Source organism: Acanthisitta chloris, unplaced genomic scaffold (genome assembly GCF_000695815.1).
Source record: "Acanthisitta chloris isolate BGI_N310 unplaced genomic scaffold, ASM69581v1 scaffold23290, whole genome shotgun sequence".
In the NCBI taxonomy this organism is placed as follows: domain Eukaryota; kingdom Metazoa; phylum Chordata; class Aves; order Passeriformes; family Acanthisittidae; genus Acanthisitta; species Acanthisitta chloris.
Window position 1 is genome coordinate 43,424 of NW_008651492.1, and position 24,620 is coordinate 68,043.

Consider the following 24,620-nt stretch of genomic DNA (forward strand, 5'->3'; position numbering starts at 1 on the left):
GGATCATTGCTGCCTACCAATGCCTGCATCACTCTATCCTCCCAGGTAGGACTGGCGGCTCTAGCAGCTATGCAGCCTTTGCAGTGTCTGCTTTAGCTGCCTAGTCCTTCTGAAGTGGTAAGACTCTACCGGAAACACATCAGGAAGAGTTTCACATAAATACCTGGAATATTAATGCATTGGAAAAGAAGGACTCTGCATTTAATTGCCAGGCTCTATGCCTCCCACCACCCTGTGAAGAGGAGCATAAAAAATAAATAAAATGCAGTGTTTGCTTGTTGATGTCAGAAGAGTAATTCAGTTAATACGATTTCCCACTCAGTGCACAACAACATGTGAATTGCTGAATTCAGGTCTCTCAGCCTGCTTTGTCTATTGTATCTCTTTAATCTATGTACTTACTCAGCTCCATGGCCAGCACAGTGATGTTGTGCCAAGAAATGTCCTCCCGATCAAGAGGTCTTGCAGTCATCAGTGCTCCTGATGTAATGTCGACATAAAAGAACCGCCCTGGATCACTGCTTCTGTCAATCGAATATCTGGAAAAGTACATATAAAAAAATCATACAACCCTTGTGAAAATTGTGTTATAGCCAACAAAGTATCCCAGCAATGGGAATACTGTCATACACAGCAGATCCACTTTCTTCCACAACCTAGTTATATGCTCCTTTGACTTGTATAGGTCCAGCGTGAGATGCTGGAAAAACTGGGAGTTCATGTGGCTAAGGGCATTTAACAGTGAGTACTACTTGAATAGAGCCAGAAGACAGGAAGATTTAGAGAAAGAAGCCTCAAAGCAAGGCAGAGCTCAGCACAGGAACATCTGCTTTACAGAGAAAATCTGCCAGTGAGGAGTGTGATTTCTTTTTCTAAGTGAAATAATTATGCCCTTTCCTTGGGCGCTATTCAGACAGGATGAAAATGACTGCACATCAGCTCATTCTCTGAGCACCTAAGCTGATGAGGAGGAACGGCTCCCTTCCTTGTACTTCTGTTTTCTCTCTTCCTTCAGGGAAATAAACTCCACCTGCATCTTGGAGCATCCTACTGATTGAGCTGTGTCAGCACAGGGGGATGATGAGTGGCTTTCTCATATTATCCACTCAGAAAAGCATCTCCCTCTGCGAGGTTGATTCATCATAATTACTGAACCTGCCTTGCCAATATTATCTCAGTTTAGAGCTGGGAATGAGCTTCTTGCACCCGTAAATGGGGGATGGAAGTGGTACCGGCAGGCCAGAAAACTTGGGCAGGGAGGTAGATGATTGACAGCTGTCACTGCTGTAGTCGGTCAGAGGGATGGTTTTGCAGGGTGTGTAAAACACTCAGTACCCTTCATACGTGCTGCCTTGCTCTTAACAAGCAGTTTGTACGAGTTGCCTTCCTAGCTAACTGTTAGCATGGTAAGAGATCCCTTGGTAAAAGCCACACATATGCCTAGGTAAATGCTACAGCCTGGAACAGAGTCCAGTCTTATTCTCCTTTTTGTTGGTTCTCTCAACAAAGTTGATAGGAATTGGAAGCATTAGCAATAACAGATGCTGACCAAGGTTCCTTCTTCTGAATTTTCTCCTTTTGGCATGAATGCATTCATGGGAACAAGCATGCCAGCCAGATCTTTATATAGGGACTTATTAAACTGGGATATAAAATACTGTTGCACTATGTTGTTGGGAAACACTCTTACACTCTTTTTCAGAAAAATCAAAGAGGGAGAGATGGCAGGTTTGTGACCCTCTCTTTCACATTCCTTCCCATATCTTCTTAAATAAAGACATTTCTGAGTCATATGATTTATTTAGGAAATAAGTACGAGTTTTCCTATATTTTGCTATAATAATTATTCTTGTATGAGGGCTATAAAAAGATTTTCTCTCTGACAGTTTAAGGCCAACGAGTACCTGAAATTGAATATGGCCTTGTGATTAGTGGTGCAGAATTAATCACCAATGTCAAGAGGCACAGGTGGAGTCTTTTTCTGGATTCTTCACGTTCTCTTGTTAATAGTACCTGCTCCTGCACACTTGTTTCCACTGTACTATTTAGATAATCTTCCTGAATCATTTACCAACAATCATGGCATATTTCCAGCCATCAGAATTGCACAGTGTGGGAGCCAGATGCTGGGTACTGAGAAAATGAGGATTTGAGAGTTCTCCTAAGGTTTAATGAGCCCTTCCAAAATATGTCTTGACTTTTCAGTTCTTGAAAAAATGGACAGATCACAGTTTTAATGTCAGATAGACTTCAGCTCAGGCAACCAAGTATGTATCTGGGATTTTTGTTTCTCTTATCTTCACTTGCCATGTGCAAAGTGAAAGCAGAGCAAGCCTAGAACATTGCCAGACTGATACTGCGCAGAGTTGGCATGGATGGAGGAGACCACAGGAGAGGCAAGAAGAACTAGTTATGAACATCTGTATTTTAGACAGAATTACAAATGGTATTTATTCTTTTTCCCCATGTTTTCTTTACCTCAATCATTTACATTTGTAAGTACTATGTATGGAGGAAAAAGGAGGGAAGGAGGAAAGAAAGGAAAGTGGAAAGGGAGGAAGATGGGAAGAAATGAGGAAGAAAACTGTCAGGGAACAGTTACAAAGGAGCCTGTGCATATTTGCAACTTCTTTTTAATATATCTTTGGCGATGCACTGCGCTTTACAGAAGGTTGTTTCATCAAGGGTAGTCACTGCAAAGCTCTGAAGAAAACTAAGAAGAACCTCATTAAAAATAACAATGAATTCTTCTACCCTCTGATAGTCCTCTGAATTATTCTTATACTATTTTAAGCAGATTAGCACAAAGCTGTTTGCATTGCAGTGTTTGGATAATGCTGGAGAGTAATCAGCAAAATAGGATGCAAGTGGAAAAAAGTTTAGGGTAATGAAATTGTGATGCAGACAGTATAATGGTTTTACTGAGGAATTTGAGGCAATGTCATGAGAAGTATGAAAATCTTACAATGCAGGCAGAAAAGATAGGTATATTAAGGTAGCAGAGATGAAAAAAATAATTAGAGGAGTAACACAGAAAGAAATATCATTAAGAACAGGCTTTGTGTCTGCTCAGATGTCCTAGCTGAAGCCTACAGAGTTGCTCATTTAGATTTAATTTTCTTCAAAACCTCTGAATACTTCATGTTTCAATTCCCTCCTATATTTTCCAGCACAGTTCCTGAACACAGAGCGCTCAGAAGTTGGACTGATGTACGGTTAGGCAGATAGCAGCTCAACACCCAATACTTCTCTCAGAAGAGAGAAGCAGCCAACCTGCTGGGATAACCAATGTGCAGTCACTAGGAGCTTCTGCAGGTTGTGAAAATTAGTATGTGGGCTGGCCTCAGAGAAGAACATTCTGCTCTGATAAATGGGGCTGGCAGTGGCTGGGGGGGCCCTGTGATCACACAAATCTGCTCCTTTGGCTCCTTGCTCATTTGCAGCTATGAAGCTCCTGTGGCTGTAAATACACCTTTACCTTTCTTAACTCCTTATGGGAATATCAAGCTCTTCAGCTTTGCCCAGAAACTAGATAATTTAGCAGTTTGTGAATATTTTTTAGCACGCATTCAATCTACTCCAAGTGTACCTGTGTATCTGAACTGTTGACAAAGGCAAGCTTTGAAACAGACTACCTTCCCATCGGTATGGCAGCAAGCTCTCAGTGATGCTCTCAGGTTTTGCACCAGCAAAGCTGTGAGAATGTGGGGTTTGCTTTTAATGTATGCTATCAGGACATGCCTGACAAGCTCATTGTGAGGCTAGATGCTGATGTTCTCCATACCACAGAAAAGGGTGAGCTCCTGCATTGCTTTGACAATTGTAGCAGAACCCCTCAGTGTATGAGGTCTTGTTTAATGACACCCACTGGTGACTACCACTGGCTGAAATGACAGAGTCCCTCTCACCTGTGCTGCCTCAGCCCCATCACTGCCCCACTAACCAGACATACCAGGGAGCACTTGTGGGGGAAGACACAAAATGACAACAGACCTGATGGAGTTGTTGGTCACGTCTGGGTCCTTGGCAGAAATGATCTGTATGGTGGTTCCAATCTCCACATCCTCAGGCACTTCCACAAAGTAGAAGCCAGGCTCAAACACAGGAGGTTCATCCACATCCTCCACGCTGATGTGGACGGTGGTGGTGTCACGGAAGGGACCAAGGTTCAGGAATCGCATTTCCAGGTGAGGGTTGGCACCCTCTACTTTCAAGGTATAGCTTTTCTTGCTCTCAAAACTTAAAGGCTGAGGAGAAAAAATATATCTACCATTAGGCACACTGAGCTATATGATTTAGGCCAGAAAATTTTAATTTTCAGAAGTTAAAAAATGCCTTCTAACATAAACTGATGCTTCTTTCTTAAAATAAATCTTTACTATGATGAACTATCAACCCAATTGATATAATCTACCTGGACTTTTGCAAAGTGTTTGACACTGTTCTGCACAACATCCTTGTCTCTAAATTGGAGAGACATGCATTTTTATGGATGGACCACTCGGTGGGTAGGCCAGTGATGGAGGCCAGTGATGAGTGGTGTCCCTCAGGGGTCAGTGCTGGGGCCCACACTGTTCAACATCTTTGTTGGTGACATGGACAGTGGGATTGAGAGCACCCTCAGCAAGTTTGCTGAACACACAAGCTTGCTGTGCGGGGCAGTCGACATGCTGGAGGGAAGGGATGTCATCCAGAGGGACCTTGACAGGCTTGAGAGGTGGGTCAATGCAAACCTCATGAAGTTTAACAAAATGAAGTGCAAGGTCCTACATCTGGGTCATGGCAATCCCAGGCACACCTACAGGTTGGGTGGGGAAGTAATTGAGACTAGCAGTGAGGAGAAAGTCTTGGGTGAGATGGTGGATGAGAAGCTCACAATGAGCCATCAGTGTGCGCTTGCAGACTAGAAAGCCAATCGAGTCCTGGGCTGCATCAAAGGGAGTGTGGCCAGCAGGTCAAAAGAGGTGGATTCTCCCCCTCTGCTCTTGTGAGACCCCACCTAGAATACTGTGTGCAGTTCTGGTGTCCTTAACATAAGAAGGACATGGAACTGTTGGAGCAAGTCCAGAGGAGGCCATGAAGTTAAGAGGACTGAAGCACTTCCCCTATGAAGACAGGCTGAGGAAGTTGGGGCTGTTCAGTATCTGTTCCAATATCTGAAGGGCCTACAAGGGAGCTGGAGAGGGACTTTTTGCTAGGAACTGCAGTAATAGGACAAGGGGTAATGGGTTCAAGTTAAAGGAGGGGAAATTTAGGTTAGATATTAGAAAATGTTTTTTACTGTGAGGGTGGTGAGACACTGGGACAGGTTGCCCAGGGAAGTACTAGATGCCCCAACCCTGGCAGTGCTCAAAGCCAGGCTGGATGAGGCCTTGAGCAACCTGGACCAGTGGGGAAGTGTCCCTGCCCATGGCAGGGAGTTGGGACTAGATGATCTGGAAGCCCATTCCAACCCCTAAAATTCTAAATTCTATGATTCTATGATTTTTAATTATAAGAACAACAAATAATAAATTTTTCATCTCCTTTCCCTCCTCTTCTCACAGATCCCTGAAGAAAATATGGTGTATCCAAAAACCTGCTTAGAACTAAATGGACAATTCCATATTTAATGTGCAATGTACCACTCTTGGTAAGAAATAACTAAAAGGATTGGACAAACCAGAATCATAGTACAGAAGGATTAGACCAAATTATACAACAATTTTTCACCAGATGACGTACAGCTCACTGAGGACACAGTCAGACTTCTCAAGCTGCTGTCAGAAGTTACAAGCAATACCACTGTGGTTAAATGGTCACAACCCTTTACTTGTATAATCTGGGGAGTTTTGAGGCTGAAAACCAGCACAGCTGAATTCCCTTAGCTTGCACAGATCCTGAGCAAGACAAACTTTGACCAGGAAAGAAATGGCTAATTCTCAGGGACACCCAGTGGGGCATTCTCCTATTTGTTATATGAATATCTTTCAAAAAGAGTGGCTTTATTGGTACATAGGGATTTGAGTGTCATGTGTGGAATTACCACACACAGCCTCGGTTCATTCAGACTACAGTAAGATATATGCCATTCCCATCCATCACCTTTGCTTTCATCTCTTTCTAGTTGAAGACCAGCCACCAGACAGAGGCAAGGAGATGGGCAGGAAAATAGAAAAGCAGGAGGATGCCAAAGCAACTGGAAGTCAAAGGTGCAAAGATCATTACTGTAGCAGTAAAGTCATCCTTGGCCAGTCATAACTCATCTCTTTTCTGCCATGCTCACTGGTGCAGCTGGCCAATTCTGCAGCCATGAGGTGTGTTTAAGCAACATCAGCAGAAGTTTCCCATGCTCAGGCATGGCAGCAATATATACTGTGGGCCTCAAAACATCCCCTCAATTCAGCTGAGTCTTCAGTACTAGTCTACTGCCACAACAGCTTCTTTCTTCAGAAGTGGAAACATTGCAGTAACATACAAAAGCTCATGCTTTTGCAGTAAAATTACCAGTACTGATGTCCTGCATAGGAATGCCTGATGAAAGACTTGAATTCTTGAAATGATAAAGCTGAAACTCAAAACTCACTCAGCATTTAGTACATGGGAGTGAGAAATGAAGACTGGATGGGAACTGGTTTCTTGTGCTGGGGAGAAGACAGTCCAGTATTGCTGGAGATGCTGTACAGTGAGCAATACAGCACAAACTGTGCAATCTGTGGCAGCAGGTACAAACGGATGATCTGAAACTTGCTTCTGCCGCCCTTAGTTCCACCTGGTAAGTCAGTTACCACTGCAGCATAGCATTGTCAGCAAGGATTTGGTGAGATGTACAAACATAATATCCATTACTGCAGAGTCATTATGGTCTACAAGTTGCATATTTATGCCTTTTGAAAATAGCAGTAAGATATATTCACAGGACGAAGCAACACATATTGTCCATCTGACATGGAATGTGCAATACAAAGGTGCCTAAATATATACGAAGAGGCCATTATATTTAATGATTTCCCATGTGAGAAAAACTGCATGAGAAACATTGGATCTACACTAAAAAGATGTTATAAAAAGAGCAGTTAAATCAGACACTTAATAGCTACAAAACCCAACTACATTATGAAAACACATAATCACTTGGAATGATCAAACTAGAAAAATGAGAGAAATTAAACAAGTGTGCTAGACCATCACATTTTTGATGCGCTTGTTTGCCTTGGATTACTTAATTGTCAAACATGGCTTTTCCTTCTGTTTATCTCCTGTGCCAATGCCTCAACACCACTTCCTTCCTCATCAGATTTGTCTCTTATGGATGCATTCAAACCTCTTCCCACTACTGGTCCCATGGGGAGCGCAAGCAAGTTGCCTTTGCCTGTGAATGGAGTGTATTGCAAAACACAGCCAGTAGGAGAGGCAACCCATGGAAACCACTTCTTGTCCTTGTCTTCCTTTCCTGAGTGCTGAGACAGGCACTGAGGTGTGCACCACGCAGGGGGCATTTAGCATGACCTACTGTGAGAAAGGGATTGATTGGGCAGTGCCAGGGGAGGAGGACAGGGCAGGACAGGGTTCTTCTGGGTGCCGTGCTGGCTGGGTAACCCACCACCCTGCCTGCCGGGGGCAGCGTGAAAGGGAAGGCAAGGAGAAGTGGGAGGTGGGGTGAGCATCAGCCTCACAGGCAGGGAGCTTGGAAGGAGCTATAACTCTACAGGAAGGGCTCAACATTTTGTGGGATTAGTGGGCTGAGATAAGTAGCCACAAGACCACAAGCAGCAGTCTTATCAGTAACTGTAAATTCTGACTTTGTGATGCCCACGATAGAAGTGTTTGTTATTTTGTTTGGAAAATATTTGTCTAGAAAAATTGAAGGGAAAGTTTTCCTTTCTTTTAAATAAGGTTTCATTCTGGGTTTAGAACTTCTTTCTATCTCTCTTTCCCCTCTCCTCCCATTGCGATATCCTTTTCTATCAACACCAGTTGAATTTTCTTTTCTTGAGTGGATCCAAAGGACAACTGTCCCAATGTCTGTATTGAAAATCACTACATTACAAAAAGCTATAGGGATATATAGTATGCTACAAACATTTATGTACAGTAGCTGGATACCTGATACCAGTACATATCTGGTATGATTGATACCATAAATTTTACAACTCCTCCTGGCATACATGAACATGTAGCAAAACTGTATTCATAACAACAAAAGTCAAGCTTATTAACACATTTATGTCAAAGAAACTATTTTCTTTCATCAATTAATGAGTGAAAAATCACATTAGAAGCTGCATTCAACTTCTGTTTCATTCCAGAAAACATGCTGAACTTTAGGAACTAGTATACATAAATAAGATTTGGAAGAAGATGACCATAAATACATGCTTAAATGCTTTGCTGTGTGGCATAGAGGCTTGCAAGGTCAAATCTCCCTCATGTATTGTTCCATTTTAGTGCACAATTTAGTCCCAGGCTATTTAAATGGGAACTATTCTTCCTTATTACTACACTAGATATGCTTAGGCAGAAATATGGTTACAATTTCATAACCTAGAAACAGAGTTGAACTTCTAGCATTTACGTAGGATTGTAGAATAAATATCCTATAGCAGGGAGCCTAAGCAAAATACTCAATGCCTTCCCACATAGCCTGAGGTACAGAGTACTAGCAGTTTCACAGCTGCCATTTTAGAGGCAGCTTCTTCTAGCCTAATTAGCATTTATGGATCTTCAAGCAGCAATTAAAAAAAACCACTGCCTGGGTTTTATTGGTTTATAAATAATTCTACGGCATGCTTTATTATTGTTTGTGGAACACCAGAGTGAAAAATATGTACAGTTCAAATGCAAATATTGATCTAATTTCTTGCATTGTAGGATAATTAAGCTACAGAGAATATTTAAATAGATAAATAGTGAATCAGAACACTCCCTCAGTGGGAAAAGATATGTTTATGCTAATGCTGTCCCCACGTTTTAAAAGTTGCTCCTAGGAATGCAGTCTGATTTCATATTTTAGCAATAAATGTTAAAGAAATTGTGTTTTATAGCAGGAAAGGGGCTACTGTCATGTAATGGGAACCAAGTTACTGCAGGCATAAGGGAATATTCCACATATAAAATGTAACCAGGACTGTTAGCTATATAAATTACTATAAAAAGGAAACTTTACTACCTTTCTCACAGTTATGATGCCAACTTGGTAATTAGGATCAGTGTTAATATCGAAGACATCCAGTCCATCTCCATCCACAAGGCTGTATTTCATCTCTGCATTAATGCCTTCATCCAGGTCTTTAGCAACCACACGGCCCACAGTGGAGCTGACGGGAGCAGACTCCAGCACACTCATCTGATAATGCTCTGGTACAAGCACCAGAGAGGGAGAGAGGAGAAAAAAAAAAGTCTGTGAAAAGGAACTGCAAACTGCACAGTAATGCAAAGAGTGGGTCAGGGCAGGCCACAACACTGGGGAGCCTGCAGGGAGTCTGTAGTACCTTTCCCAAAGCTGCAACAGCAATGTGATTCCCTTAAAAAGCCACAGCTGGGCTGAATTTCCTGGGAAAGTTTTATTTAGGTGTTTGTTATATCAACAGGTTTGTTGAATGGGTTCTTTTCAAAACAGCAATACACCTGGAAATAGGAACTTCAACCAGAAAAACACAGTAATTAACACCAGTGCTGTTGCAGCCCTGACATCAAGCAGGATATGAAACAGATTTAATAGGACAGGCATCTTTCATTAGATCAGCTTGTACTGCAGGAATAAACACAAGTTTTGTGCACCACAAATCCTTTCTCAAGTCCTTGCAAACTTCTTTTCAGCCCTGAACAAAGCTCCGGAGCTTGCCTGTTTCTTCCAAATTTACCAGTTACTCTATTAAATACACTGCCTCTCCTTACAAACTCTGTTTTGAGCACATTTGCTGCATTGCTCTTTTGGTTAGCAGCAAGCCTGGGGAAGGGCGATGTGCTATTTTAAAAGTGTATTATGAAAATGTAAATGTCGTATCTAAAATATTTCTCTGCCATCATACTTTATTTTCAAACCTTCTTACTTCACTCTCTCCATTGACTCCACCAGCTTTACAAGGCAGAGTAACACCAAGGATAGGGTTTGAGCTATTGTCATTTTTCTTAATCAAGTGTTTTATATAGGTTACAATTCATGCCACTTTCAAAACACAGTTGGCAATGCTGTGCCTAACAAGTTACTCTGACAGAAGAAGAAAAGTGGAAGTTGAGACTTCTTGCTGATCTTAGTGGAACACTTTGATTTAGCAGTGCAACATGCAGAAACAGATGGAGAAGGATAATAGCAACAAAAAGAACTGCAGAAGTTTTCATTTCACAACTAGATGAGAAAAATAAACCAAAGTGGCTTGAGGTTGATTTATACTACCAAAAGAATGAGCTTTCTTTAAAATAAAATTGTATGCCTTGAAAGATTTAGTCCAATCAAGACTGAAAAGATTATTTCAAAATTTTAACAGTAATATAGAATTATGTAAATAAATGTGACAAAACAATCTTAATAACAAAGAGCAAAATATTGCAAATCTTGCTTGGAGGTTCACTTTTGTAAATACAAAGTAACATTTCTGATAAGAGTGGAGTTGCTTATTTTTGTGTTCCACTAACTCTGGCTGTTACATGTCTTAGGGTTTAACTGTACACTGCCAAGGTTTAGATGAACCTTTCCTGGAGAGCAGCCTGTATGACAACCCACTCCACACTGGCAGCACAGCTACCAGACGCTCCCCTGCCGTGGCCTGGCTGGAGTGTTGAATGAATTATCTTTCAACTTCCAGCACCGCCACATGTCCCTGATTTGACAGACATCCTTCTGGAGATAGGATGAAAAGATAATCAGGGCAGCAATTAGCAGTCAAAGACAATGTCCATGAGCGTTCTGAACAGAAGCGTTCTTCCTTTTTTTGTGAATTAATTTTCCACTCTTTAAAAAAATGCTGGGTTTGATAATTTTGGAGGTCAGAAACCTTTTTTCAAAGGCAAGGTGGTGAAGCCTGATTTTGGCATTTTTCTGAAGGGGAGTTCCATATTGATATGAAATTCCACCCATCTCTAATTGTCACTATCATGAGTTTGAAAATAGCTGTCATGAGAACAAGCAGCAACCACATAACTCAGCCACTCCTTTTTGCCCATTCTGGCACAGCGAGTACTCACTCTGTGGAAATCTGGGTGGATTGTCATTGACATCAGAGAGGGAGATGTTGACTGTGGTTGTTCCAGCTAATCCTCCCAGCTGTCCACCCATATCCTTGGCCTGGATAATCACTTCATAATATTCTTTTGCTTCTCGGTCCATGTTCATTAGAGCTGTTCTAATTAAGCCTGAGATGGAGGGTAGAAAGGGGTTTGGGGAACAAAAGAAATGGCAGTTAAAGAGTACACAAAGAAGGTGGTGGAGGGCTCTTGCTCCTGCATTCCCTATGTCAAGAATGAGACCAGGCTCTGCATTCAGTCCCACCTTTCCTGGCACAGTAGAACTCACCCAAGTTGAATCTAGGTTAACAGAAGGTGTGAATTTTAAAGAAGCCCAGTTAAAACGCATGAGCTCTGGGGCAGGCTGGCTGTTCAAAATTAAAATGCTGCCGTCCAAGGAAAGGCTTTTTGGGAACACAGAGTGCTACGTAGAATTAAGGCGCTGCTCAGGATAACCATCTCTGCTCAAAAGCTGGAAGTGATGTGCTTAGTTAAAAGGTCCATCAAGACGAGTTTTCCAGAGTGTCCCTACACACGCAGTCCTGGGGACCAGCTGACATGTGCCCTTCGGCACCCGGGCTGGGGCTGCGCGAGCAGAATGTCAGGAGACGCTCCAGCCTCGGGAGGGCTGTGCCCACTGCCAGGGGGTCACCCTGCTCCCTCCACACCGCAGCGTCCCTTCCCTTCGGGGTAACACTACTGCGAGAGGACATGAGGTGGCAGCAACACTTCTCTTATAGCGGCTCCGAGAGCGGCCCGGGCAGCGCTGCCGGGATGGATCCGAGTCTCCTGGAGGTTCATCCTCCAGTGCTCCCAGCGACACCCACTCCTCCCGCCTCCAGCACCGCCGGCGGGACTGCCAGACAGCCCCGGGCAGGAGAGTGCAGTGGGCAGGGCTGCAGCCTGGGGTGCTCTGCCAGGGGACACTCCCCAGGGCACCGATGGTCTTCGCAAGCAATGCATTTGGGATGCCCTCTCGGCTGGGGGCAAATATGTGGCGTGCCTAGGCACCATCCCAGTTGCACGGCTCAACATGCAGCACTTGCACATCAGGATACTATTAACTTGAGTGATCTGCATCTAGTCTTTATTTTTAGCAGAAAGACAATGTATGGGTTTAATAAAAAAAGCAGTAAAAAGATATTGCGTTGGCTATTATCACTGTGTGTAGAAGGGAAGAAAGAGCGACCGGTACTGAACGACTTGCAGTGCACTGTTTTAATCTTGCTGCATGGAGTTCTTCAGAGTCCCATCCTGCAAAGCTGAGTGACTCCTCAGCTCCCATAGATATAAATAAGATATGAAAATGCTTAGCATTGTGGGAAGTATTTTCTCCATATATGAATACTTTGTAGAGAATTTCCACTCTTGGCTTGTCATTAATACAGAACAGTCTTGAACTAAAAAAAAAAGATCAGTACCTAAACCCCAGGTACTACCATGCCTGTCTTTGGGGGCCTCTGGTCCCTAGAGGAGAGCCAGTCCAGGACACCAGGACTCAGAGCCAGAAGAGGGACCCAGAGTAGCAGTCATGCTTAGCAGGGAGCATCTGTTGCTGCTGCACACAACCAGTCAGCAAAGAAATGCTAAGGGTGGTGGTGAACATTAAAACCTTAATTAGGGCTATGGAAAACACTATGAAAAGTTTCAGATTGTCAGGTCTTCCGATATAAAGGTGCCGGCACCATTTCTTCCACTAAACTGAGTAAGGTTTGTGGTCTTTTAAAAAGTAGTAAAGGGCAGAGGTGATGTCTTTTCTATAAGAGCTAAATGGTTTCTTAGGAAGTTTCAGGGGCCTTTGCCTATTCTGCCTGAAGGAATTCAAATCTACTTTTTCTGTCTTCTAGGGGAATATGATTGTAATCAGGCTGTAAAAGTATTCTGGAAAAAGGAAGGAGGAGGCTCTCAGTTTACTTTGAAGTTGTGTTTTCACATAGGCATTTGTTCAGCACCTGTGAGGCCAGTGACAGAATAGGAACAGAAACACACTTCTGGTAATAAAGGTTGGGTCTGGAGGTAAACAGTAAGGAACCCAAATACTTCTAGAAGAGGAGTGTACTGAAATGAGTTGTCCACTATTAGTTGTTTTAATCAGTATATCAATATAAAGGAGCTGGTAATCATTTATGCTTTAGGTCTGTTTTAGAAGAATGTCAGAACTGCAATCGCATTTTGTGGGTTACTAAATCCTGGTTACTAAATCCTGCAGGGGAAGCCAATTAGAGCCCTGTGCTTGTGATGGGGAAATGGTTTCTGGCTCACAAAAGTGCTTAGCCTAAATGGGAGCCCTGTTGCCCATTGGAGCAGCTAAAGGCTGAGGGGTCTCTGAACCTGTCCAGAGATACAGGTCTAAGTGACTGGGAAATTATTGAGTGGAGAAAAAGAACTTTCCTGGGCTTAACACCAATAAAGTACATGATTTTAGACTTAAGTGCCTATCTTATGTCTAAGTTGCCCACTAATGGTTAAATCTGTGCTAGATATGACCCTATTGCTGCTTTGCTTTCTTAGAAATCATTTGGTACTCATCAAATCTATGATTATGCCCTTATCTGTCTGTGGTTGATAATCTGATTGCAAAAGGAACATTACTGTTTTATTTATATTGTAAATATAAATAAAGCTGAGGAAATAAGATGGCACATACAAGTTTATATTTGGCTAGAGCACCTACTCCATACACTGCTAACTTTCAGAAGTAGATTATTCAGTGTTTTTTCTATGTTGTCCCCTAGGGCTCAGCAGTGACTATCGTCTCCTGAGTTTCTGACCTTAGCACTACAGATGCCCTTTAGAAACTGTCAAAATCTGTCAGATTCCTCTTTTGAATATAAACCTTGGATATACAAAGAAAAGAGAGAGGGTGTCCTATAGATAAATTTAAGGTTATTAACAAGAACACCCTTAGGTAAAACTACTCCAGATAACTGAATCCTTTAGCTTGCACTTTCCAGTCCTGGTTGGTTCATAGATTTTTTTTTTTTCCACTAAGCCTTGTTATCAATTAGATCTGCTGAAGACATTTTGAAATGATAGAACCCAGCAAGAGTATTTACAGCATCAAATTTACCCAGATCCTGAACTGCAGAATATGGTCATTCAGAGGAATATGTCACTGGAAAAAGCACATTCTTCTTCTAGCACACACTACCACAGTGCTACTTCAGCCTTTGCATGATGGTGCTCTATTTTGTCTCCAAACCATAGAAATACTTTTCTCTGACCACAGCCATGATGCACTGCCCTTACTTTCTGCTTGCAACTTTTTCTTTTGGTTTTCACACTGACTCATTCCCTGATGAAATAACATACCTGTCCGAGAGTCCACAGAGAAATATGGTTGTCCTTGGAGAATACTGTATACCACTCTTGCACTGTTCCCATAGGTTGGGTCATCAGCATCTGTCGCTGTCACCTGGATAACAGAGGTGCCTGACAGAAAAACCATCAAAGTAAGACCTTGTGGGATAAAGAGCTGGCATGAAAAGTATACAGTTCAAAGTAAATTGAAATGACGAACAAGAGCATTCCCACACTGAACTTCTTCATTTGATGCTCATAGTGCTTGTACTTATTGCTCATACTTGTAGCTCATTAGCACTAAAGGAATTAATAGACATTAATTCATCATGCGTCTATAAGAAGATATAAACCAGCGAGTACTCTATGGACCACAGTTACAGAATTGCTAGTCTAATAGTACTTTGTTATGCTTTGCAGAGAGATGATAGTTATATACTGCTTGCTTCTTTTCCCTTTTTCTTGATTCTAAATGTTATTTATGGGCAGCTCAAATAAGTTTCATAGCTATGCTGACATAAACCACAAAATGTTGAGCAGGCCCATAGATGCTGTATGTTGACTAAGGAATGAAAATTGTACAGAAATAGCAAGCATAAAGGGATGTATCTCTGAGATAATCTCTCTGTGGGATTGCAGTTTACATTGCATGGCCTAGAGATTATACACTGCTGAAGTGCCTTTTGAAATCCACACAGAGGCATATATATTTCTTTCTTCAATTGGTTTTCAAGGTCTGCTTCCTCTGAAGCTAGTAATGGCTTGCAGGTGATGTAATTTATCAAGAACAAGGAGAAGGTGAGGCACAACTGAAATATATGTGAGTTTTGACTCCTTAAAATGTCAGACAATGCCTTTATGAATGTATCTAGCCTTCTGCATAATGTTTTGTGTTAGAAACAAATCCAGTGTTACTAGATAAGCACTGGAAAATAAATCTGAATTCTAGCTAGCCATTACAATCATGAAACATTATTTCTGACTGGAAATTTTGTATTTGATGCTTGTCTCTAGCTTTATGTCAACATAATATTGAAAAATGAGAAGTTGAAGCATATCTGTAACCTCAGGACATGAGATTTATATGGTATTATTATCTCTGCAGTGATGTCACAGAGCGAAAAAGCAATAAGCAAAAAGCCAAAAAGCAATTCTAAAAGGAAGAAAAAAGCCCAGAAAACCAGTATTTTATGTGATCATTTGATTTCTAATATGGAAATGGTTTCTCAGGACTTGTGTAGATAGAAAGACTGCTGTTTGTCTTCTGCATTGCAATAACAGGACTGTCTTCAACATGATCTCATTCTCTAAAAGTGGAGGGCAAATAGTACCAGAATCTCAGGATTTGCTGGGCTTTGTTTAATGCAGGCTTACATGGACTAGAAGGAGCTAATTACTGTTTTCATGTCTCCATGATTTCAAGAGCTCCTGGACAGTATTTGAACTCTCAGTACAAACTAGAAGAGATTGCTAAAACTGCATTACTTTCTGGAGGGTAATGACTGTCTATTGGTCAGTACTACTGCTACCATCTTATGGCAGGGGAGAAGGGGCACTATGTTACAGTGAGTTGTCTGAGCATGGCATGTATGAATCACATCTTTTTTCAGCTCTCAGGCTTCCCTTGGCATATTTGCTTTTAGAGGAGCCCAGCAGACACTGACGTAAATCCTGCTGTCCCTCTTCTACAGCAGCCATACACCCTGAGGGAAGTTCTTCTGTCCTGCAGCTCCTGTACAAGGTGCAAAAGACGAGTCCAAGGAGTCAGGGAACTTGTGTTTTTGTGGCCATCTCCAATTAGCTTATAAGGGAAACAGACTCTACAAAATCTGCCTTACCTACAGGTGACATTTCTGGAACAGAGGCTACATAAGGGCCATCCAGGAACTTGGGTTCATTGTCATTGATGTCTTGGATTTTGATGATAAACTCAGACTCTGGTTCCATTGGCCGGCCTGTTCTCCTGTCCAGAGCCTGTGCTCTGAGGGTGTACTGTGACCTCTCTTCCCGGTCCAGTCGCTGAATGGCATGAATGTCCCCTGTCGTATCATCAATTGTAAACACAATACCAGCTCCCTCTCCTGAGAGGATGTATTTGATCGAACCATCTCCCCTGTCCATGTCAGAGTGGAGCTGCAGAAAGAAACAGGATTCAATTAGACCATGAACTGGGTAAGCAGCTGCTGAGAAACACTAAGCACGTGATCATCCTGAGCATTTTGGTCTCACTGTTGGGACTCACAATCTGGTTTTAATGAACTTGCTTTGCTAAAAGAGGCAAATACTCAGTAAAGTCTGTATTGCTGAGTTGCAATTAAAAACCCTCTCCTGTCTTCCTGTTTGCACCCACAGCTGTGCCAGAAGAAAAGGCAGAGGCACCCAAACAGGAACAGGCTCTGTGCCTTTTCGAAATCTCACATAACACAATAACTATCTTTTGCCTATTGCAATGGCCGTTGAGAAGGACTCACTGCCAGGCTTGGAATGAAGTGAGATCAGCAAAGCTGCAGACTGTACGTGCTCATGTGGCTTAAGAGGTGTCAAATGTTACAGGAGTAGCATAATATTGGGGCAAATAAGGCAAATCTATTTACGATCAAGGGAAAAGAAGGATGAGAGAGCAACTCAGTAACTGTTATGATTCAGAAATATTTAATTTTATTTTTTCCATGAATATTTTAGCAATAAAATTAGTCTGGATCCTTACATCTTCAGGAAAGAAGTGGTAGGTAAGGTAAGCAACAAAAAACATTTGATTGTATCCATGGCACGCTATTGAGAAGAGAGGCATCCCAGATTTTCTAGGAAATTAGCAAATGGATTTATTGCATGGCTGCTAATTAGTTCTGAGCAGCCACAGATAGCTGTGAATGCAACAGAACAGAGCAAAAGTAAATGCAGTGCTAATTATCATCTAAAACAGAGAAGCAAATCATTCTGAGGACTACATTCTGTTAAACACCTGGTTCCCATGAAATACTGAAATGACTATCAAAAGACAAACAAACCACTTAATTTCACTCACACTCTGAAAATCCACAATGGTATGCTCTTGCTTCCATGCTTATGAGGAATAGACCAATGTCCAGAGATGGTATTGGTTTAGTCCCATAAAACAGGAAGGCAATAGATTCAAGGTGCAATAATCAAAATTGTTCAGGTGTGAATACTCTTTTCCAGTGTGATTAACATTTTCAGAGATCAATAAAAGATAAATAATAATTTTTAAGAAAAGTGGTCAAAGTGGCCTGGATTCAGTTAAGCACATCTTTAAATACGTGTGGGTGAATTATCTCAGAAATATGGTCAGAATTGAGTGTGTGTTTAATGAGCTCAAAGGACATATGGGAGTAATTCTGCAGGACTGGGGCTAAATATGGGTAAATATTTACACTAGAGAGAAAAATCTTAGAACAATAAATTGAATATATGAACACAGGATTGGTAGGTTTTGAAGAAAGAATCCAAAGAGAATGGATAATTTGTGTTGAAAAGCAGAAGTCAAACTTGATACATTTGATTACAGGCTATTCTCTCAAGAAAGAAAGAAGAAATCTTATCTCTGAGCTGTATAAAAACACACAAAAAACTGTACTATAACTCATCACATAGGAAAAAATTTAATAGGGACAAATTGGCTTATCTGACCTAAGTATTTCTAATGCCAGTGGAACAGCTCTTCAGCTGTTTGAGGGCACATGGTCCCATTGACTGGGGAGCTGAAAAACCTTTTTCTCCAGTGAAGGGCCTGGTAAGAAGACGCTCATTCTCTGGAGGTTGTCTTGCTTACTTGTCTCTCAGAGTGCAGCACATGACTTATGCAAAACTTGGGCCCACGCCTGATTTTAGGGTAAGACTGATTTCAGCTGAGGTGGGCTCTCACCATTTTCTATGGTAGTCCCACCCTGCAGACAGGTCTGTATGTAGGTGGCCCATTGACTCTTAATGACTGCTGGGACAGTCAGCATTAAGGGCACCAGCACTGTAATGTGGCTGCAGGAGCTGAAGGTGCAGGTTGTGGCAATGTCTGTCTTGGGTCACTGATATTTCACTTTTTCACTTAGCCACTATTCCTTGTAGTGGCTGTGGCACGTGAGACACATTGAACCATTGTGGGAATGCTGGCATCTTTTAGGTGATGTATTAGCTAAATGGTGGAAGAACAAGGCCAGAAAAATTTGGCAGTGGTGAACAGTTAAATTTAGTTGACTGTCATGTGTATTAATTCACATGCAGGCGCCAGGACTGCAAAGTGATGTATCTTCAGGAAACACCATATTGTGATTAATTTAAAAAAAAGGACAGTGGTTGTCATTACTTACCCTACACAACCATAACTCAGAGATTATCACTGTAGGAGCTAGTAAACAGGATGCTTCCAGAAGGAGGACACTATTACAGCTTTTCCAATTGATTCAGAACCACTAATCTGTATCTTGGGCATTTGTTTTAGTGCATCAGTACACCAGTAAAAGTACGCAGTTGCTGAGGCAGATACAGATGTTAGGCATAATTGGGAACTTAGAGCTGGGCCTGATGGAAGAAAATGTATTTTGGAACATCAACAAGTCCTCACTAAATAAGGAAAAGTTAAAAAAAACTGAACAGAAGTCAAAGTCAAATTCAAAGTCAAAGAAAAGACAATGAAACAAAAAAAAAGAAAATTAAATGAAAAAAGGAAAAGAAAAAAGGAAAAAGGGAAAAGGAACAGGAAAAAGAAGAAGAGAAAGAAGGAAGCATTTTTAAAAATAGCAACAGATGTTCAGGAATGTTCAAAAGACTTAGAAGATGATACTGAATCAAACTCATGGGTTAAATTGCACCTTCTGTCCAAAGCCCTATTTGGAATGAATGCAGTTGTGAAGGGAGAAAACAAGGAATGAACATGGCACGCTATTAAGAATTTGGGAGTACAAGAAAGAAGAGAAAGAAGGAAGCATTTTTAAAAATAGCAACAGATGTTCAGGAATGTTCAAAAGACTTAGAAGATGATACTGAATCAAACTCATGGGTTAAATTGCACCTTCTGTCCAAAGCCCTATTTGGAATGAATGCAGTTGTGAAGGGAGAAAACAAGGAATGAACATGGCACGCTATTAAGAATTTGGGAGTACAAGAGGATCTCTGTCTAACTGTGATTTGTTGAAAACATTGGGTCTCAACCAAGGCTAGGCAGTAAGAAATGCTAGCAGCACTTTTGCAGTGTCTTGTATAACCTGCTCTTTCTAGACAAAGCAAAAAAGAGCATAAAAGACATAATACTGCCAGACGGCAATAAATCTGAAAGAATCTGGTGTCTGAGGGGACTGAAGCTCACACCACACCTAACATCAGGATGCTGTATTTTGGAGTGTATGTAGAAGTCACTGTTGGAAAGGTGATCTAGTTTTAAGCTGGCTCTGTTTTATGGGTGGTGCAATAAATTGTGCTGTCACGTGACTGACGCAGTCTAGGAGCAATTCATTTGTACTTTCTCCTCCATATTAAGGAACGGACTATTGGAGGAATAAAGCTAATAATTCCGGAGAAATTTTTAACTGTGTCGACTCGGGTTGCTTCTTTTGCTGAGAATAATACAAAAAATTAAGGGTGCTACATCTGCATCGAAATGACATGTTTCCCAGCAAAGGGCACGTGGAAGAGAGTGGTGCTGCACAGAGCAGCTCAGGGGAGGACTCACACAGCTCTGCTAACTGGTCTGTGACTCCATCCTTGATGTGCTCGCCCTTCTCTGCCTCCAGGGACGTAGCACCCGCAGGGGATTTTTGTGAGGATGCATGAGTGAGTTTGGTTGATGTGCATTCTATGATTGATAGTCTGTGGAAAGGATGCATTTTATTCGCTCATTTGGCTGCTGTGGTTCAAATGCTTCTTTCCTTTGAAACAGGGTTAGAGAGTCTCCAACATGGCAAAATGGTGAAGTCTGTTCCCAGTTCAATTACCGACACAGTTTAGACTGCTGGGTGAATGTGGAAAATACCTGCTGTAGCAAATGAAGGGCTTTGGTTTCCCTAGTTCATCCTATTAGCCAATAATGGCTATCTCTAGGAAAACTGAAGCCTTGTATTTATCTGTGACAGGACTAGGAATCCTCTGAAGCTGAAATACTTTTAAATCACTATCATGAACACTAGAGAAAAGCAAAAATTGTACTAACTTCACCTCAGGAAGTTTCTTTACATTTCTCTATCCAGACGATATTCTGCACCTTGCCTTACAGTTATGTAGGAAAGTTCATAGAATCATAGCAGCTTTGGAAATCCTATTAGGCAAGCCCGGATCTATGGTTCAAGTCAAAGTGCTTTTTGGGTTGCTCCAGTCATATGCAGCCAGCCAGAAACAGCTGTACAACTGGATCTATGCTCTGCATTTTTTCTCCTTCTGACAGGGGCTGGGACAGAGCAGATGGAGAAAAGCAAGGCCTGGCTACCAGGATGTTTCAGGATGTCATGGGTGGTATCAGTTTGAAAAGGCCCTGCCTGACCTGGCATGGGACCAAGGGCTGTTTTGGAGGGCTGGTGCGAGTAGCCAGTGGCAGACTGGGAGCCCTGTTGCACCTCTGCCCTGCTCTGCACAAGCCTTTACAGAGTTATTTTTGCATCAGCCTGGGGTGACTCAAGCTGAAAAATTTCTGGCCTGCCAGAACAATTAATTCAGCCCACAGTCTACTCCCTGCTGACCCCTTTCCTAAGGATCCCTAAGACACAGGCAGCATGAAAGCAGGCAAGCAGTGAATTGTGTGGTAGGCTGCTGCTTCTTCTGAGCACCTGTGTCTCTCTGGCTGTATGAGGCAAGGGCATGCATTTGCCTCACAGCAGCCCTCACGGCGTTGATCCCACTGCTCGTCTGGCTGCTCTGCACCCATTTCAGGGACGGGAGAAGATGAAACGTGTGACCCCAGAGGCCCCTATCGGCAGCAGGGCTCCCTAGTGCCAGGACTACATGGAGCAGTGCTGAGTTAGGAGACCTTCAGAGCGATCCAGCCATATCAGCTCAGCAGTGCGTAGGACTAATTGGCCCTGTTAACCATGGGAGCTAATTAGCCCCGTGCGCACCCCAGTGCTAACACAGCCATGGTGTAGGCAGCCCTGGAGAGAGCTCACTCATGGCAGCTTGGGCCTTTGTGTGGCAGGCACAGACCATGAAGAGTTGTCTCTGCCTCCCTCCCTCCAGCAGAGCTGAGTGCCGACGAGCTCAAGAGTGCTGTCGGCTGTGCCAAGTATTTGTTCTCCTAATGACACCATCGAGTCTAAAACAAAGATGAATCGGTTTCTCCCAGGACTTATTTTAGCTAAAATTCGGCTCACAGTGCAAGCCTGAAGTAATTTCAGATGTAACCAAGTATGTGAAATCATAAGTCTGGCCCTTGTTCCGAAGCTGGGAATTGCACAAAAACAAATATTAATTTCTTTAATCAGTAGAGATATCAAGAACTGAAAAGCTAGGTGCACAGATGAATGAAGACTAATGAGGTCTCATTTGGCAGCAATCACTAGTAATGCCATTGCTGTGGGAGGAAGGAGAGCACATCTTCCTGTCAGTCACACAGGGATAAATCAGGAGGAGGTCTTTTGAAGCCCGTGGATTCATTTTGATTTATACTGGTGTGACTGAGAGCACAGTTTAACTCTATGGGGCTGTAGAATGATAAATACAAGTCCAAACTGTGCCTCTGGATATACATTTTTTTTCCCTGCAGATGGATAGCTTGGAAGGGAAAAATGGAGCCTATCTCATGTAAAAAATAAGCAATGAAATCTAAACGAATTATTTCCTACCCTTATTTCTTAGTTTTTTTATTTTTCATATATCCCTGTATGTGGTCTCCACTCATCACAGCAGTATCTGGTATTCTAGGCATGTAAAATCTTAACTGTATTGTTCAAACACTTAAGCACAGTAACTGTCACCTCCACATTTTTTTTCCAGATTTGTCATCTTAGTGTTTATTAGAAGCAAATGCGGGGCTGACCATAAACCTTGAGATAACAGAGTCAATACTTAAAACACTTCAGACTCTTTAAAAACAGTCAGAAAAAAACTAAAAGGAAGGGTGGTTATAATGAGGCAGATTGTGATGGCAGACATCACTGGTCTGATTTCCATTGGCCTATTCCTCAAGGAGCTACAAAAAACTAAAGCAAAAGACTACCAAGTCTATAGGATGAGCTCAGGAATACATCTTACACATCTCTGTACTGATGTATAGGTTCTTGGGGTATCAGGGATCCAAAACCAGAAGCCTTCATGACTGGATTTAATGAGCTGTCCCTCTACCCTTCTAGATGTGGAGCAACTTCTCTATAGTCCACAGAATATACCTACTGTGGTAAGCCAGAAGATACTGTGACCCTATAGATTTGCAGAAAACAAAAATGGAAATGTCAGTTTTCAAGAGAAACTGGCTATTTAATTTGATTGTGAATTTCAGCTTCCAGATGACTTGATCATGGACAGAAGAATGATCACAAACTCTTCCTTTCTCTCCTAATCCTTTTATGTCAATATAACCTTGCTTTGCCTTGACATTGTAGGAGTCTCTGGAAAGATCACTGCAGATTTTCTAATACTGCCTCAAATTACAGATGATGATTGATGCAGCAGATCTCTTTGAAACAGGCAAATATATTGACAGCTCCTTGAAACAGAAATTCTTCCCAAATGAAGGTGAAATGGGGCAAAAGCTCTTGGGAGCAGAAGTGAAATTAATATGGATAAATTTGTTGCCATAAAGACGGTAAAGGCACTTAGGAAAACATCCTGTGTTTCACCACAGTTCGCAAATACACAGATGTATACCAGATATATGACAGATATCCTCCTGGTGTGGGTCTTACCTTCCCAACGTAGAGAGGGTCCGTTCCTGTGTACTCCTCCAGAACAAAGAACTGGTTCCACACCCAGCTTCTCTTCATACGCTGATGCAGCTTTTCTGACAGGTTATCTTCTTGCCCTTCCGTGAGGGGCCTGGCACTTCCTGACAGTACAGTTGTAGTAAGGTCCATCAGTCCCCAAAAATACAAGGAGATGCCAAGTCCAAACAAGTTCTTTGCATTGCTCATTCTACCTGAAGTCCACATCCGTGTACTTGGACTGACTTAGAACTCCAAAGACAGTATCTTAGGTCCCTTGAGAAGAAAGTAGGTCCTCTGTGTAGTCCTTTGAAAAGTGCAGGACAGATCTTGGCTCTCAGAAAGGTGGTGACCTGTAAAGTTAAAGGAAATTCATAGGAGGATGATTTTTTTCCCCAAGGTAAAAGAGTTTCCTCAACAGGAAAATATGCTATAAACTATTTAATCTTCTATATAAAAATGTTGTATCAGGATGCACACCTTCTGAAACCAGAAATGCTATTACCATATAAGCTGCAGACCTGGAGCCTTAGATAAAAGAATTGTCAGGGTGTAGTCACAAGTAAGAGTTCTCTACTTTGCTAATTTAGCTGTAGTGTTACTTTATGATATTGATTGGCATGATCCAAGTGCACACTCTTTAGAAATATTTATGACCAGAAGTCCTTAGAGAATATTTAAAAACAGTTCACTCTGGAAAGCTACGATAGCTGCTGAACAATATTTGGAAACCATCTTTCTGTTCAGAAACTATGTCATTGTCATTACACACACGTCCCTGCACACATGTCTACATACATACAGATATTATTGCTATATTGCAAACCTTGAATATAATTTTTAGCAGCTCCAAGTTATTTCTAGTTTTAATTATTCTTTCAGCCTCTCCATTGCTTGAATTCAGGTTTCACACTCTGCTGCCTCCACTCTGAGGAGCTGATTGCTGCTACAAATGCAACATTTCTAGAAGCTGAATGGTCAGTTAATCATTTTATAACCCACAAAAGGTTTCACAGTGCTGATGGCCACATGCTATTGTGTAATATGTCCAAGCAAGTCAAGCTAACACACTTTTTCCTACACAAGCCTGAAAGACCTGTTTAGGCAGAGGAATGCTGACCTCTATCAGACGACATTTTCTCATCAGTCTAGGATCTTTTGTTGTCATGAAGTCAGTTTAGTTGGTGACCTCACTCCAGCCTTTCCTTCACCATTTTTCTGAGTTTAGTGATTTGGTGCTGCACTCAAGTTATTCTGTCAAAACAC

The 24,620-nt window shown here is 41.9% G+C and overlaps 1 protein-coding gene across 1 annotated transcript in view; it reads right to left on the reverse strand.

Moving 5' to 3' along the window:
- The window catches only part of CDH20 (cadherin 20, type 2), a 37,904-nt gene extending 14,201 nt beyond the window's left edge, over positions 1-23,703 (reverse strand). Inside the window, exons 1-7 of the mRNA XM_009073549.1 lie at positions 23,340-23,703; positions 16,341-16,635; positions 14,515-14,634; positions 11,164-11,331; positions 9,149-9,336; positions 3,994-4,247; positions 403-539 (exon numbers count right to left, since the gene is read on the reverse strand). Of these exons, the coding sequence (XP_009071797.1) occupies positions 403-539; positions 3,994-4,247; positions 9,149-9,336; positions 11,164-11,331; positions 14,515-14,634; positions 16,341-16,635; positions 23,340-23,582 (1,405 nt within the window). The 5' untranslated portion in view covers positions 23,583-23,703. The remainder of the gene's footprint in view (positions 1-402; positions 540-3,993; positions 4,248-9,148; positions 9,337-11,163; positions 11,332-14,514; positions 14,635-16,340; positions 16,636-23,339) is intronic.
- Positions 23,704-24,620: the final 917 nt, after the last annotated feature.